Consider the following 17,239-nt stretch of genomic DNA (forward strand, 5'->3'; position numbering starts at 1 on the left):
CTCTCCCCTTCCTTCTTCTCCCCTTCCTTCCTTCCTTTCTTCCCTCCGTCCCCTTTGGAATGTATATATTAAGACCTGATCTGCCTTGAAACCTTGGGAAGACATTGTGTGCTGTGAATAACTCAGTCTGTCGCTTTCCTTTCATTAAGACTCATTCTCATTTAAAGAACTGGTAGTAGACAGTGAATTAAAAAAAATTCAAGGACTGAAATGGACTTTGTGAAGAGCACAGCTCCTTGAGCCAAAGGAACTGGAAATGCCCCTAGAAATCCATGATTTGGGGATCCGAAGTCTCGAAGAGGCTTCGCGGTTGGGACTCCCCTCCCCTCAGGACCCTTATCCTGTACGTGACTTTTCAGTGATTTTTTTTTCCAACGAAAACACTTTCTCGCGGAGGACAGAGACATTTGGGTTTAAATCAAACATTGGGATCAAAGACTGTGCTATGTTTTCCAGCATTCTTCATGGCATAACAAAAGGAAAGCACGTTTCAGCAGACCACGCTGGGTGCAAAAAAAGGTTCTCCATTTCTCATCGTCACGTTTTCCGTGTTGTCTCAGCCATGACGACGACGCAGCAACCCTTCAAAGCAATGTTTTGCACTGAATTTAGAGTCACTGGAGGGAAGAAAATCACTTCATTTAAGTTTTTTTTAAAAAATGAATTGCTGTTTAATTTTTAAGCAGGGAGCGGCGGAGGACTCTCTTTTCTTTTTACAAAGTAAAGTATCTTCCCTTAAACCTGTTTACACAACCCTTGTGCTGTGAGCCTGTGTAAATAAATTTTTAAAAATGGTACAGGCATTTGTCTCCTTATTTTCTCTGCAGAATGGGCCGTTTGTTAGTTGCTAGGTGAAAACAGTCTGAGAATGAGCTCAGGACAGAAGGAAACAGATGCAGGGCTACAACGCTGTTGAGAGCTATCTTCGCAGTTCATAAGGACTAGAAGCTTCAGTGAATACGATAGCTTCCACAGATATGTTTTTCATCTATAAGCATCACTGACAGTACCATCATTCCTGTGCAATAACATCATACATAAGAAGTTCTTAGGATTTTTGTTTGTTGGTTTACTTGTATTTTATAATATTGTACAAACAATGGGACTAGAACAGGATAGGATATTCTGAACAACGTAACTTAGTGCGTCGTGCACTCTGGTGTGAATATTCTGTTTCTTCTACAGATCGTCCTCTTTTAGTGACCACAATGGGACTGGCTACTTGGTCATTCAGCGAAGCAGTCGCTAAGTGAAACAGCAACTGTTCTTACAATCTTCCTTCAGCTTTCCTTTGCTTTATAGACCTGCAAAGGTCATCAATGTGAGGATTGGTGGCAAAGTGACTTTTTCATCACCATATTAACTGTGAAGGGTCGCTATACAAGGCAGTCACTAAACGAGGACTACCTGTAGTTGAATTTGCCAGGATCAGACTCAACTCTCTGTTCCCAGGGATAAAGTGGATCTTAAATTTTTTGCATAATTTTGTTCTTTTTTGGTGGGGGGCTGTTTTCTTTGTGGGTGTGTAAATGTGGAAAGGTCCACTTACAATACTGACCCCCTTGGGGCGGTGCATGCGGCATTTTTGCCCAAAGGAGGTTTTCTTCTAAAGCTTTACCATGTTCTGGGTCAGCGTCCCTTCCCCCTTCTCTTTCCCAGAAAGCCTGATCAATTAACTTTATGGCTAATTAAAGAAATACCTTGCTATGCATCATTTATGCTTTAGAGTTCAGTGGCTGGCTTCTCCGTTTGATTTAATGTAGCAGAAACATCGCTCGCATTTTAAGTCCTCTGTTCTGAGCTGCTAATCACTGCGGGAGTTTAGGAATTAATAAGCCAGGATGGAGCTTCGGGGCCCGTCAACAACAAATGGGAGAATGGAGCCACTCCTGAATTGCACCGTTCCGGAATATATAAGTTGATATTGCTGAGAGGAGGGGTTTTCCCTGTAAGCAGAAATCTAGCATGTGGCAGAGAAGCTACCCTTCTGCATGCCCATTGTATGCTTTCCATTCAAAGAGATCCTGATCCATAAAAACAATGCGCCTGAGCATGAGTTATGCAAGGCGACCCATTATTCCTAGCTCAGAAAGGATGAAGGATCCAAACAATATTAGGCTAAATTGCCAAACAGGCTGATCTGGGTTCCTCCACAAATTATAGTCCTCCTCTCCATCCAGCTGTGTCAGCCTCACCAGGTAGACCAGACAGGAAATGTGACCTGATGAGCTAATTCTACTTTATTCTGAAGCTACATTAGCAGAATCTTGCAAGTCTGAAAGTGCATCTCTCCCTGCTGTCTCCTTTAGAGCCCAAGAAACTAGGGAGGGTCCCTTCTGAGCCTCTTGCCCTGCCCACTATCCAGCTACAGGCTCTGCCCTCTCTTATCTGACCATTCCCTAGGCAGCATCTCTTCGTCCTGTCTCCCAAGGCCTTTCCCACATGCCATTACAAGAAGGTCCTAAATCCGATCCTTGTATCTCTAGGCTGGAACCCAAAAAGGTCCAGAAGAAAAATCAGAGTGTTGCCCTGGAATCTCAGCAGCTTCCAGATATCTGGACTTTAGCTCCTAGAATTCCCCAGCCAGAAGGATGCTCATTAACAGCCCTGCAGGCTGGGGAATTCTGGGAAAATTCCAAACTGAAATCAGGGACATTCAGGGACCAGCTTCCTGATTTCAGCCATTGTCTGAATCAACCATGATTTCCTGAATCATTCACTGTGACCTGGATTCCATGCAACACTAGGTCACAAATGATTATCAAACCACAATGGCTGAGTTTGCCCACCATCACGTTAAGCCAATATTACAATAGGTTAATGTGATATATGGACCCAACCTGTGGTGTCAATATGAAACCAGACTCAGTCTACAGAACATGTGTTTTATTATTATTATATTTCATTACGCAGGTCTGTGGGCACATAACTCTAAACCCATTCATCCTTTACCTATTGGGTAATAAAGTGACTGTCTCTTCTTAAACAGGAAATTTGGGGTGATTTAGGGTTTATTCCTTGGAAGAGACAAAATTTACACCTTAATGGCTGTTAGATCCTAATAGCTTGATGGCACAGAATTATGCCATCATGGAATTGAACGGTCCAGCCTTTTATCTCAGTCATCCGCTGATGTTGACGCCATCATTTTTCTCATAGTGATCTTTCAAAAGTCCCAGCCCTCCTTTTCATAAGAAGGCAACCAGGTGATAACCATGGTGGGTAGAGAAAATAATACCTTTGGAAGAAGATAGGTATTAAATTGAACCTCATTTGCTGGAGAGCATTCTTTATATGTTTGACACAGGATGGGACGCTAGTACCTGGCAAAGCTAAGCACTCGATCATGAAGATCCGACAATTCATTTTTTGAAGGCAAGGAGATACAGAACAGAGGTTCCAATTATGGCTAAAATTAACTAGAGATACGGGTTTGTCGTGGTAACAATAGACTTTATATTAATACTATATTTTGTTCCATCCTTTTAGTATTTAATAGCTGGCCTTCCACTTCTATTTCTAAAGAGTTTGTGGATGGTTTTATTCTATACTGGTCTTCGACCAAAATCAACTTTGATCGGTAATGAATTGAAAACAGCCTGTCCTGCTAGGCTTAGCTTATTTTAAAAACTTCCGGATGAGATAGAAGTTTAGTAAAAGAGGCCCTTCCACTGTAGAAATGCCAATGAGAGTCTCCAAGACATTAGCTACCCATTTCTAGAAGCCTCCACTTCTTCAGAAGAAGTCTTTCATGGGTGGTGGTGATGTTATCAACTATATTCATTTTCCGTCGTCTCTCGCTTAAAGGGAAGCAGTCCCTTTGATGAAAATGTTGTTTTCTATTTTTGCATTCTTCTTAAAGGCTGAGATTGTGCCCCTGTGGACAAGGGGCTATTGAAACTACAGCTCATGTCCTGCTATCCTGCACTTTCCACAAGGACTCACCGACCCATTTTATAACTACCTATTTGATAAAATGCCTGGGAAAATCTGATCTTTCTTATGTGCATTTCTTGCAATCTGATCTGCATGATTCAGTTTCTTTGAAGGTAGCTAAATTTTATTGTGCTGTCTGTAAAATCAGGCAGACTTTGATTGCCCATTGATGGTCCCACCATTAATCTTATCATGTTTTATTTCATTTTATTTCAATGCATTTTTATTCGTATTTGTATACATTTGTATGTTCTTTGTAATTCTGCTCCGTGACCGTACTTAAATATTGATTGATCCTTGAAGGCTTGCTAGAAACACAAGATCACAGTGTTCATCGCCCGGTAAATACCAAGAACTCATTTGGCGAGAAGAGAAAAACAGAAATCAAAATTCACAGAAGAGAAAAGGGCTTCTGTCCCTCTCTTGTGGTTTCGTTGCCCAACAGATTTGGGGGCTCTGCTGAAATATCAAAAATAATAATTTTAAAAAATGCCAGTTTTCCATAACTCTGATCTTAGCAGATACCTTATTTGCAAACTTCTCACCTGCTGCCTGTACAACAGAGTGGGAATTCCTCAAAATTTTTGACTCGGTGCTTTACTCTGGAGACTGGATGCTTTACTGCCCATTGACTGAGGTTCCCTGCAATGTGGGGAGATACGCTACCCACCTCCATCTGTGAAAAACTGAACCTGTTTGTGCAACTAAATGGTGTGCAGCCAAAACAGTGAAACTAGACAATGTCCATGCTGATAATAGGTGGAGGTGACTCTGTGCCAAAAGACCTCACCCAGAGCTTTACAAATGCTGAGTGTGCATGAGGACTAGAACCTTGCTTTAACTACAGATAATATTTTCAGGGAGTCACATGGCAATCCTGGACAAGGCAGGCACTTGAGTTGACTGCTTTTTATTGTGTAGTTTGCTCTACCTTGCCTTCTCTTCCTTGCAGTTGTGCCATCTGCTCTGCTTATCGGAAGAAGATACCCCTTAATTGGTCTGCAGCTATCCATTCAGAATCCAGCCGTTATGAATCCAATAATGCTCTTGCTAAGTGTTTACAAAAGGCTAATAATTCAGAGACTGCACTCTGAGAATCCTTGCCGCTCCGAGATTCCAAGGAGCAAAATGTGAAGGCTGCTGCCAACGCAGTTTTGTTAAATTGCTATGATTCTTGCTTTTAAAAACACATCAGAAATGTTGTGTACCAAAGACTTATGTGTAGAGGGGAAAATATATATCTGCAGAGAGGCGGTAATTCAAAATTGCAGCATGTGTGCGCCTTCTGGAGTGTTTTTAATATTGGCAGAGAGCCCTTGAAATATTTTTATATAGATTTCCGGCAGAATGGAAGTGAAATATCGGAAAGGGTCTGGATTTGGGGAAGCACACGTTAGATTGAATTGTTCCTGAGGTTAGCCAAGTGAAGCTGTTTGGGGGGTTTTTTCAATGGCCATGGCTCTTTCTAACCACTTATCTAAGTTTTACAGACATTCACAGATCTTTCCTGAGACTTGTGAAGAAAGCAGTCAATGGGCTTGAGGTGTGTGGCTGGTGATGCGAAGAGAAAACAAGCAGGTTTTGCATTTCCTCCTCTGTAAGGTGGGCATCTGCCTATCCCCATCAGAGAAACATTTCAGAGTAGTCCTCGACTTACGACCATTCACTTAGCGACTGTTTGAAGTTATGACGGCGATGGGAAAAATGACCTACGACTGGTCTTAACACTTAGAACCATCGCAGCGTCCCCATGTCATGTGATCAAAATTCAGGCCCTTGGCAACTGGCATGTATTTACGACGGTTGCCATGTCCCGGGGTCAAGTGATCACCATTTGCAGCTTTCCCAGCCAGCTTCTGACAAGCAACATCAGTGGGGGAAGCCAGATTTGCTTAACCACCACATGATTCACTTAATGACCATGGCAAAAAAGGCTGTAAAATTGGGCATGACTCCCTTAACCGCCTCACTTAGCGACAGAAGTCCCTATTTTGGTTGTAAGTTGAGGACTACCTGTAACTATGCTCATAATAGCAGCCTATAGCTTGAACGATGGAGAAGCCAAGACTGAATTGATAATGCCAAGCCATTGTCTGGTTGCTTCACTTGGGATTAGTGTGATGGTAGTAATTTTGCTTTAATTCATAAACTCTGGTTAAACCCTATAATCAGAACCTGAATGTGAGCAAGCCCAATGCTTGGGAATATTTCACACCTGTAATACAGCTTGTCCTTTATTCTCCCCACCCACCCCTATGCACACACCAGTGCCTATCCAGTGCACTAGAAAACAGACATCTGTACAAGGCTGAACTTAGGGCAGGGTCAAATAAGTCAAGATGATGGTCATATGATATAATCAAACTGCCCAATTTTTATGTGTGTTTCTTTGTTGCCAGGGTTATTCTTCACCGAAGGTTGGTTCTCCACTCAAAAACATTAAAAAGTATTCAAGGAACCTCAGCTTTTGCCTTTGTTTTACTGTCCTATTTAAGGAAAGGAAAAGAGATATCCAATTGCATAATGGATATGATGCTCCCCCTTACCGGGAGATGGGCGGTAATAGACATGCGAATCATAAATACATAAAAATAATGGGTGTTATCTTTTTTTCAAGGATTCCTCCAAACTCCAGCACTGTCTGTACCTACAAATTGATCTTCCAGACCAGGAGGTCCCAAAAATGTAATTTGGAGGGTGTCTCAGTACAGGATGACAGATTTACAAAAGGAGTGCAGGGAGAAACACAGCATGACTGAAGAAGGGAAAAATAAGAAGGGAAGGTGGGAAGTGGTTCAGGAGAATGGTGAGAACACAGCTTGCGAATTCTGGGAAATACCAGTGCAAAGCTTCCAGAATAGAGATGGGTGTCATTTTCATCACACCGGTTGCTTTGTTTTTTAGCTAAGAACTGAATCCAGATTTGGAATGTTCTTCCTAACCAGGATGAGAGACTTGAACTTTAGGGGGAAGAAGTGACTGTGCAGAAAACAAAAGATTGACTTGCACTGTTTGGTATGGAAGGCTACCTCTCATGGTCTACCACAGTTGAGAATCAGTGGACTTAATGGTGCCCAAAAGCTTGGGTCCTGAGATAATTTAAGGAAATGCATGGAATTATTTCCTGGCCTCTTCACCCAGAACATCTCTCAAAAGGCAAGGAAACAAAATGGGTTTTGTAGTTTGGGAAGCTACTGGTGGAAGAAAACATTGCCCAACTGGGCCTTGAATCCTATGACCAGAAAGAGGACAATGTTCTGGTTTGGGACACCCAATTCCTTCGGTCCCCTTCTACCATCACATTTGGAGGCAAAGCCCCAGCCCAGGAGGCAGGAACCCCATTCTAAAGTTCCCCTTCCCCACTGCTTTTAACGTTCTTCTTTTCTGATGACAGGAAACTCTTAAAGTCAGAAAGCTGTTCCAAAGGAAGCCGTTTTGGGATCCTGGTGGGAAGGGCCTAAAACGTTGTGGGTTCTAACCCCTTCCTGGGTCTTCTGCATGTCCCACTTTGCTGATCTTTGGATGAGCACTTCTAGAACCTGCATTCATTCTGCCTCCATTGCAAATAATAGATCTGGAGGGACAATTAGCAAGAAAAAGGGGTTTTCCTTCTCTAGTTTGTGATGAGATGTTATTTTAGGGTACTGTAGGACACCCACGGGGGGCGGGCGGTAAAAATATCAAGCTCGGCGTCTGTGCAATCCAGGTCCCACCCCTGTTTTACGTGCATGATGCACCTAACAAAAGGATGGGGCTTCAATCACACACTCACAACTGCCATCTTGACCTTTTTGACCCCCACCCCCACCCCCACCAGATGATGCCCACAGCTACATGTACAGTTTTCCGAAGCCAATATTTTCAAAGGCTACCTTGGAACATCCACCTAAAATCTGCCTGTCTTTCACTGTGTCTGTTTTGTTTAGATTTATTTGGGCCTATGTTTTCTGCCTAGTTTCATCTTCTGCATGTCAATTAAAATCCAAGTTTCCTGCAATTAGTCATTTGTTTTCCCAGCCATATTTGGAAACAGAGACACAGAAGCCCGATTACAAAGAAATAAATAATTATAACCCATTGCCACAGCTTTGGAGCACTTACAATAATGAGATACTTTGTGAGCCTGCCAGTGGCCAATGGTCTGAGTTTAGTCTCCAGAATTTGGGGTTGTAATTAGGAAATAAAGAGGAAAGAGTCAGAGAGAGGTTTAGCAGAACAAGCGTGCAACCTATTTTCCATAATATGGGATTTGAAGTCCAAACGGACTTCATGGTTTTCTGTCTGGCATCAATTGGAAATTCAATAAGACAATTGCCAATTCTGAATGGTCATCTGCCAATTGCTAAATAGGCTGGATCCATAAATCATAGAATCACAGGATTGTGGAGTTGGATGGAACCTCAAGGAATATCTCCTCCAACCCTCTGGAAAACCAACCTGACCATCATCTAGAACTGGCTCTCCAAACTATTCAAAAAAGCCTCCAGAGATGGAGAATCTTCAACCTTCATAGATAGCATAATGGTATGTGGGAAAGACCTTGGGAGATGGGGCGAAGAGATGCTGCCAAGGGAACAGTCAGATAAGAGATGGCTTAGCCCACAGCTGCATACTGGGTGGAGCAAAAGGCTCAGAAGGGACCCTCCCTAGTTTCTTGGGCTCTAAAGGAGACAGCAGGGAGAGATGCACTTTCAGACTTGCAGGATTCTGTCAATGTAGCTTTACGATAAAGTAGAATTAGCTCATCTGGTTTCCTGTCTGGTCTACCTGGGAAGGCTGACATCATTTCTTGCAAGTCTGAAAGTACAATTCTCCTGCCATCTTCTTTACAGTCTGGGAAACTAGGGAGGGTCCCTTCTGGGCCTCTTGCCCCACCCATTATGCAGCAGTGGGCTCTGCCCTCTCTTATCTGACCATTCCCTAGGCAGCATCTCTTCACCTCGTCTCCCAAGATCTTTCCCACATACCATCACAGATAGACTGTTCCACTGCTGGACAGATCTTCCTGCTAGAAAGTTTTTCCTTATATTTAAATGAAATCTAGGCATCTGCAAGTTGTACCCCTCATTTATGCTCCTAGTGACTGTAGTAACAGGCTGACACTGCCTCTAGCTACCAGGTTTTATCCCACTTTTACCACCAAGCTGCCATATTCTTTCACACCTCTTTCAGTTCTCCCATTCAGCCCTTTGAATTTGGGCTGGGGACACTGGTATGGAGAGGTCATACCAGGGTAAAAGCTATGCTTGATACCAAGTGAACTAATCCTTAACATTTTCCCAATATACAGGCCCTTTTTTCTCTTATTATAGGCAAGCTGCACAGAGAACAATCCAATCCCCCCACAATTGTCTGTTTCTAGGGATACCAACTGATAGAGTGCAGCTAAGCACAGAAGCTCTATTGAGAACATGCAAACACATCTGATAGGTCCTTTTCATTCAGCAGCTTGCTTCCAGAAATGAGACACAGATGGACCCTTTGGGAACATCTGTCATGATCACCGTTGCAAGATACAGGTAGTCCTCACTTAATGACCACAATTGAGACTGGAATTTCAGTTTCTAAGCAAAGTGGTCATTAAGCAGATCTGACCCAATTTTACAACCTTTTTTGTGGCAGTCATTAAGTGAATGAATCACCATGGTTGTTAAGCAAACCACATTGTCATTGAGCGAATCACACAGTTCCCCATTGATTTTGCTTGCCAGAAGCCAGCAGGGAAGGTCAAAGATGGCAATTATGTGACCCTGGGATGCTGCAACAGTCATAAATGCGAACCGGTTGCCAAGCACCCAAACCGTGATCACATGACCATGGGGACACTGTGACAGTTGTAAGTGTGAGCACTGGTTGTAAGTCAGTTTTTCCAGCACCGTCGTAAGTCAAGCAGCCGAGCTTTTCAAAACCATCACTAAACAAATGGTCATTAAGTGAGGACTACCTGTAGCCCTGCTTTCAGAGGCTGATCCCCCCCCCCCCCCCGTTGTTGGAACCATCTGTACTTGCATTTCAACCAGGCATTACAGCTTCCACAGCTCATCTCAGAAGCCTTTTAAAGGCTGGGGAAGCAATTATACCAAGCTCAGCTGTTGAAGCCAGCAGCCGAGCTTTTCAAAACCAATTTGGATGCACCAAAAGAGAAAGAAAAACAGTGTGTGTTGGGGGCAGCTTTTCCCTCTCCCCAGCACGATAGCACTTTAAGGAGCTCATAGAATCACGGAACCAATTTTAACCGTGGGAACCCAGTTACTCTGCAAACCCCCTGTGCCAATATTCCAAGCACAGTTGGGGTTTTTTTTTTTCCCTTTCCTTTCCTTTCCCTTCCGACCCCCCACCCCCACCCCCCACACCCCCAGCAAAACAACAACAGGTTTTAGCACAGCAGTGGCTTTTTTAAAGGGTTTGGAGAAGCAGAATAGAAGAACAAAATCTGGAAGTTATCTGTTAGGAAGGATCGGGTGCCCTCTCCTGGCTACGTCAAAACATTGGCAGCCAATCAACTTTCCTTTAGAGCCTGGTCTATCCCTTTTTTTAAAAGAATAAATTTTATTAAGTTTCAAGAGACAAGTAAAAACTAGGGGGGAAAAAAGCTACAAAGAAGGAAAAAAGAACTAAAAAGGTGTGGGAACACAAGAGAAAAAATTTTGAATTTACAAAAAGACGTGGCTTCCGACTTTAAACAGCAAGGATATACAAAAATTTCCAAAATCAATCTGTTACTCTGTATGAAACTAAAACCACATTATTTCTATAAATCATTCCACTTTGGCACATAATAAAAATCACTAAGTACAGTTACTCCTCCCCCTTATATTATTTTTTTAAAAAATCCATATAAACCTCCTAAACATCTTTCTCCCCTCCAAAAGATAAAATATATTTAATTATTCCCTTTGAGCCTCGTCTGTCCTGGTTCCCACTTCTCCCTGGTTCCCCCCCCCCCCCAAAAAAAGCTTGCTGAAGTGATTTGCTTGGGCATCAGGAGGGAAGCAGCACATGGTTTAAAGCGGATTGGGGAGCAAAAGCTTCAGAATGAAGCCTCGCTCTTCTCAGCTGAATGGATTGTCACCTATACAAAGACTGAATGAAAAGTAATCCCTTCATCTCCATAATGATGGGTTAAATAGGGATATTTTAATACATGAAATAGGAAAATAGTCCTTGAAATGAGCTTAATTAATTTTGGATTGCAGTATATTAATTGCTTTTGTTTTGTATGTATGCATGTATATATCAATGTAAGATTGTTGCTGTTGTATAGTTTTATTGTGTCTGGCCTTAGGGCTGTAATAAATGTGATGAAATGAGCTCTTGTGTGGACTGCATTTAGTTCTTTACATAACCACCGCCGTTGGCTACCCCCTTCTGCCAAGGATGGACGAGCTTCTTAAAACCACCATGAAAGAACTTCACACCTTGTCCCTTCAGCCAGGCCCTGACAGTCTCCAGCTCTTCTCCTTTGAAATACAGGTAGTCCTCAACTTACGACCATTTGTTTAGCCACCATTCGAAGTTATGACGGTGCTGGAAAAAGTGACTTACAGCCGGTCCTCGCGCTTACAACCGTCGCAGCATCCCCACAGCCACGTGATCAAAATTCAGGCACTTGGCAACTGGGGTCACGTGATTGCCATTTGCGACCTTCCCAGCTGGCTTCCAATAAGCAAAGTCAATGGGGGAAGCTGGATTCACTTAACAACCACATGATCTGTTTAACAACCATGGGATTCTCAGTTAACTCATTCCTGAGCATCAGCAGCGTGTAACTGCTGATGACCCAGTCAGTATTTTTAATATGACCTTAACCAGAACTTAGGAACAAACAGTGTTTTTCCTGGGAAAAGAACATGGGTTTGATTTGACCCGAATGAACCTCTTCCAATCAAATTTACTTAACCAAGCCATGGAAACATTTTAATTACAGCTGTGGACACATAGAAATAAATATTACATTCATTCAGTTTACAGTGAATACTAGGCAAGTCTTGTTAAAAAGTTGGTCTACATTATGAGGTGTCAGGACCCATCCAGGTCATCCCAAAGAAAAGAAGTAAAACAGACAAGTTGCGGGGAGTGGGGGGGGGAAATCCAAACTGAGCACAAATAAAATGCAATGAGGCATTCAAGTATCTGAAATGATGATTGACAGAGTATGTTTCTACTTAGCAGGCAGCCTGGAAAGCTTTCAGAAGGGAGCAGTGAAGGCTTCATTCACACAAGTTTAACCTGGTTCTTGAATTAACCAATTTTTCTGAGCTCATACAACACTTCCAGCCATAAATTAACCCAGTGGTGGCTAGGTGAATAGGCTAGACTACACAAAGAGAGAGCTAACAAAGGTTAACGCCAACCAAGTTGAACAAATGTAAACGCAGTCCCACAGATTTTACCGGATCTGGTTCAGTGGGTTATATGAATCCAGCCAGCCAGTCCACTGAAATATGACTGACTTTTGTTTCAAGTGAAGGATGACCAGAATTAAAAGCTGGAATATCATGGTTTCTGCTCTACTTAGAATGAACTAATTTCAAGCTTGTTGGTCTCCTAAGCAGGAAATTCCTCCCAGTTTCCAGAACAGCTCCATTCACTCAAACAACCCATTGGTTCACCTTTGAGGGAGTGAAAAAACTTCAGAGTTAGGCATCGATGTGGATTGGACAATGCTCAGTGTCAAGTGGTGCTGACTGGCTATAAGGCTAGCCAATCAGGGTTCGCTGTTCTATCTACCCACTGGCGGTTAGGCCGATGAAAGCAAGGTTGGGCTGTCCTGACACAAGCCCCACCCCTTTCCTATGGGCACGGTGACGTCACACACGTGACCCAAAGGGGATGGAGCCTATGGTGCAGTGCTGAGATATTGCTTTTGTCATTCAGATGGAAGCAACAGGATCTTGTGAACACGGCTCCACCTGTGCCTAGATAGAATTTCCTTGCTCCAGGTGGCAAGACCCTTTAAGTTGAAAATGTTATTTTGGGTCCAGAGGGAAGCTCTTGGATTGGAATACCTGTAAAATAATTATTTAAAAAGTCCCATCTGACTTGCAGGAAGGCTATGTTATGGAAAGAAAGGGGGGTGGGGGGAAGTGACAAAGTTCAGTATGTGGCCCTTAAAAAGAAAAATGCAAAAATGATCCTGATCTCATTCCATCATCCCAGTCTCTCTCCAGCTCAAGGAATGGTAAGTCAACCATGATTACTCTCTCAAGGTCAGTGTCTCCTTAGATCTCCCTCTCAAGGCTCTCCAAACCTTTACAAGAAATATAAAAGAGTTTGTCCCCCCACCCCCTTGTTTTCTTTCCAAAAAGAATACTTTTGATTACCTTGCACGTAACGATCTCTGAAAACCTCACCTTCTGATTCATAATGTCAGCTCGCCCCACCAATGCGCCCACCATTCCTTGGGAACTTCTATTTGACCCTAGAAACATGTGAGTAGCATCCCTTACTATGGGCAGCTTTAGCAAATAATAAAAATGGAATGGCCTTTTATGAAAACATCCACGTAATTTCACTGGCAACAGCACCGAAATAGCTTGCCGTTGTCTCTTTCTGGATTTATTTTTACTTCCCTGGTTAGCCTACAGCCCCAGAACATCCTGGTGATGTCCCCTCCAAGTACTAACCAGGTCAAACTCTGATTAGTTTTCTGCAATCGGTCCAGCTTGATTAGATACTGCCACCTAGCTGGGCTTAGCGAAGAATGCCTCTCCCGGATTATGAAACTTGGTCCTGTATTTCATCTATTCAGTTTCCACTCCAGCTCATGCATGTTTGTTTATTCACATGTTTCAATGCATGGGAAGGCATCAAGGTGTGGCTGTTTACCCTTAAAACCCAGAAGCGATGCTACACTTTGTCTTTCAGTTTCTCCATGTAGTTTCTGATCTCTTTTGATTCTTCCCGGTCCCTTTCTTGGCAAACCCATTTAATGTCGTCTTCATTGCAATTGAGGATGGAATTGATGGTTGGACAAGCGTCATCTGGAGGGATGGTGGTGAACGTCATAAACTTGACCCGCTTCCGCTTAGAGGCAGGTGAATGCAAAGAGAGTGGATCCTTCAGTTCCCTCTTTTGTTTGTCCCCCAAGTCAGCTTTCTGACAGGTTTGGCTTGGGAAGTTTTTTGGTGTGCCGTCAAGGAGACTATTGCCTGCGTCAAAGCCTATCCCTTGGTCTATGTCTGTGGTGCACTCATCTGGTGGAGGTGAGATGTCTGCTTGGTTGTCAAGCAGCTCCATTTCATTTCCAAGCCACACCCAATCATGAGAATGGCTCATGGGGGTCTGCCCTTCCATGGGAAGTTGCTTGTGACGGTACTTCAATGTGAAAGTGGCACAATTGATTAGGAAGACAAGAATGGCAAGGCAGAAGACTCCTAACAGAGCATACATCCCAGTCTCCAAGTCACTGAGACCTCTAGGCGTCTGAACCAGGTCACTGTCCTCCATGCCATTATTGCTTTGGGGAAGATCAATCTGAGCAGGGAAGTTGGTGAAGTCAATCGGGATGTTTTGGAGCAGGCCTTCATCTGAAAGTTTATCTCCTTCGGGGATACTTTTTAAGACTTTGCTTCTGATTGTAGACTTAGCTGTGGTATCAGTCTTCCTTCCAGGGCCTTCTTCTCGTTCGGCAGAAGAGCTTCTATAATATTGTCCTTCCTGGCCATGCTGATCTTGGTCAAACGCCTTCTGCCTCCGGTCACTGGCATGGTTTTCAATATCCTCGGCACTGTAATCACCAAGGCCACGGGGGTTGGCATCATTCTGGCCAAACTTCACTTTGATGCTTCCATTGCCAACTGCTAGGATACTCTTCCTCTTGGACTTCTGGCAAGATTCGGAGATCATCATGTCTACTTTCACCAGCATGCCCTCACCTTCCCCTTCTGCTGCCACCACTGGCCATTTGACAGCAGAGCTCTGATGGGCAGAGACAACTGATTCATCAAGTGAGGAGGCTGAGAGAGAGAAGTCTCTGGGGTCATAAATGTCCAGTGGGGTCACAGCACCATCACTGAACTGGATCCAGGAGCTCACCATGGCTTCCTAGAAGGAAAAAAAAGGAAAGAGTTAAACAACAAGGTAAGTTGAACATCTCACTGATTTTCATGGAAAATGGGTGGTAAAGAAAAAAGCATACTGCACGTGTTAGCCCTGTGAGGTAGTCCAGACAAGAAGCACAACAATGAACACTAGCCCTGCCTTTATTGTAAGATTACATTAGCAGAATCTTGCAAGTCTGAAAGTCTTTCTCCCCTCCTTTCCTTTCACTCTCCGGAAAACTAGGGAGGGTCCCCTCTGAAGCCTTTCCCACACCCTCCCTCCTTCTGTGGGCTGAGATACCTTTTACACACTGGTTGTCCTGTCTTCAGCTCTCCCTCCTGTCTCCCAAGGTCATTCCCACAGACCATTACAGCATGGTTTCATTGAGTCTCTAGTGGAGTTCCACAGATTTGTATGACCTTAAAACATACATTCTGCCCAGTAAGATGGCACAACAATCCTAGAAATGGCTAATAAAGGAAGAGCCTCCCATCTTGGCACAAAGCTTCACCTGGTCCAACCAATTCAATGGTTTGATAAAAGGGAAGAAAACTGCTTTCCCATTCTGCCTCTGAACTTGGAGACCTTGTTTCACTACTGTGGCTCATGTCAAGCTTTTTTTGTTCTTATTTCCTTTCTGTGAAGGAAACCTCCATTTCTGCTCCTTCCCTCCTTCCTTCCAAGCCAGGGAAGATGGGATGGGTGAGCTTGCAAAAAGATGACCACGACCACCACCACCACCACCACCACCACCACCACTCCTTGGTTCATCTAACCCTAATGAAACAGGCTGGAATATCTTCACTGGAAGCCTTCTCCACATCCGATCCTGATCGTGCTGGGTGATAAAAGCTGAGCGTAAATGGCCATTAGCATCTTCCTACCCCACTGCCTTTCCTCTTTTTCACAACTTGGTTTCTATCTTTTTGGACACCTTAACAAACGGAAAGCTGGGGAGGCAACTAAGGATATGTGTTTTCCAAGTTAATCTCTGCAACTCTATTTTCTCAAGCCATTATTCCATCATAGCGCTGAGGTTCATGGATTTGGTGAAAGACCAGCAACTTTTCAAGGAGAACACTGTCTCCTGACACAAATTGCCAGCAATGGGGAAGGAGAGGGAAAGTGCATTTTATAGGGCTGGAATGTTTAATCAATAGGTCCAATCAATGAATTTGATACTTTTTAAGCAACAGAGGAGGAAGCTGTTTCTTTTAATGGTCCTCAAGGATTATCGTACTTTCCAGATAGGAAAGAGCCAAAGGAAAAAAAATCTCTTGTAAGAGGATGTGTCCCTTGACACAAGTGTCATTTAAAAATAAAAGTGGTCTTTTCCTCTTCTTTGGAACAATTGATGCAAATGTATACACATTTAGCTTAAAAGGTTTTACCACTGCTTTGGGAAGAATGTGCCTGGGGTCAATGGGGTATTTGTGAAGAAGAAAGCTTTTAGATAAAGCCATAAAGTAAGACTTGGATGGCTCTCCCAAATCAGTCTACCATCTGGGGGACCATTTTTGTTTCTCCCAGTCCCCAGTTTCAACCATATCTCCTTGATAATGTGGACCAGCATGTTAAAGATGAAGCGGTATGCCGATATTCTGGAAACACAGGACTGACAAGTACTAATCAGCAAAATCCATATGCTGTACCTGTTTGTGAGTATGGAGCAAATCTTGGGCAACAGTGGTAGCCACAAAAGCTTGATGGCTTGCTGTACTGGACTGAAGAATGAGTGACAATCCAGCTACTAGCTGGACTCCCATATCTGTGATGGTCACCTTGTCGTCCAACACCATCACGGTCTTCTCAGCCAAGATGGAGTCAGATAGTGGAGACAGGACCTTTGGGAGAAGCCAAGAGAGAGACCCCCTTAGGAAGATATCAAAGTTACACAGTCTCTTTCTCCCCTTATCAAACGCAGGTTCAAAAATGAAGGACATCACAAAAATGTCGTGGAGAATCCTTGGGAACAGAGGATTGGCCTAGATGATTTAGAAGGCCTCCTCCAACTTTTTCATTCTATAGATGGTCTCTAAAACACACCCCTGCCAAACAATATGGAAGTAGAAAGCAGATTAGGATGGACATATCAGCATCTGAATGGAGCCTCCTCAAGGCTAATACTTAATGCGGAGACCAATAACAGCCCCCATTCCTTTATTGTAGAACAGGCCTTCAGTGAAGAAGTTTATAACACAATGGCCATCTTTCAGTTGGTGAGACAGAGTTCCAGGGAGAGATTAAAGCTTGCAAGATC

The 17,239-nt window shown here is 43.4% G+C and overlaps 1 protein-coding gene across 1 annotated transcript in view; it reads right to left on the reverse strand.

Moving 5' to 3' along the window:
• Positions 1-11,578: 11,578 nt before the first annotated feature.
• LOC134505566 (transmembrane protein 132C-like) overlaps positions 11,579-17,239 on the reverse strand; it is a 67,251-nt gene continuing 61,590 nt past the window's right edge. The window contains exons 7-8 of the mRNA XM_063315331.1: positions 16,632-16,823; positions 11,579-14,982 (exon numbers count right to left, since the gene is read on the reverse strand). Of these exons, the coding sequence (XP_063171401.1) occupies positions 13,786-14,982; positions 16,632-16,823 (1,389 nt within the window). The 3' untranslated portion in view covers positions 11,579-13,785. The remainder of the gene's footprint in view (positions 14,983-16,631; positions 16,824-17,239) is intronic.

Source organism: Candoia aspera, chromosome 15 (genome assembly GCF_035149785.1).
Source record: "Candoia aspera isolate rCanAsp1 chromosome 15, rCanAsp1.hap2, whole genome shotgun sequence".
Taxonomy (NCBI): Eukaryota; Metazoa; Chordata; class Lepidosauria; order Squamata; family Boidae; genus Candoia; species Candoia aspera.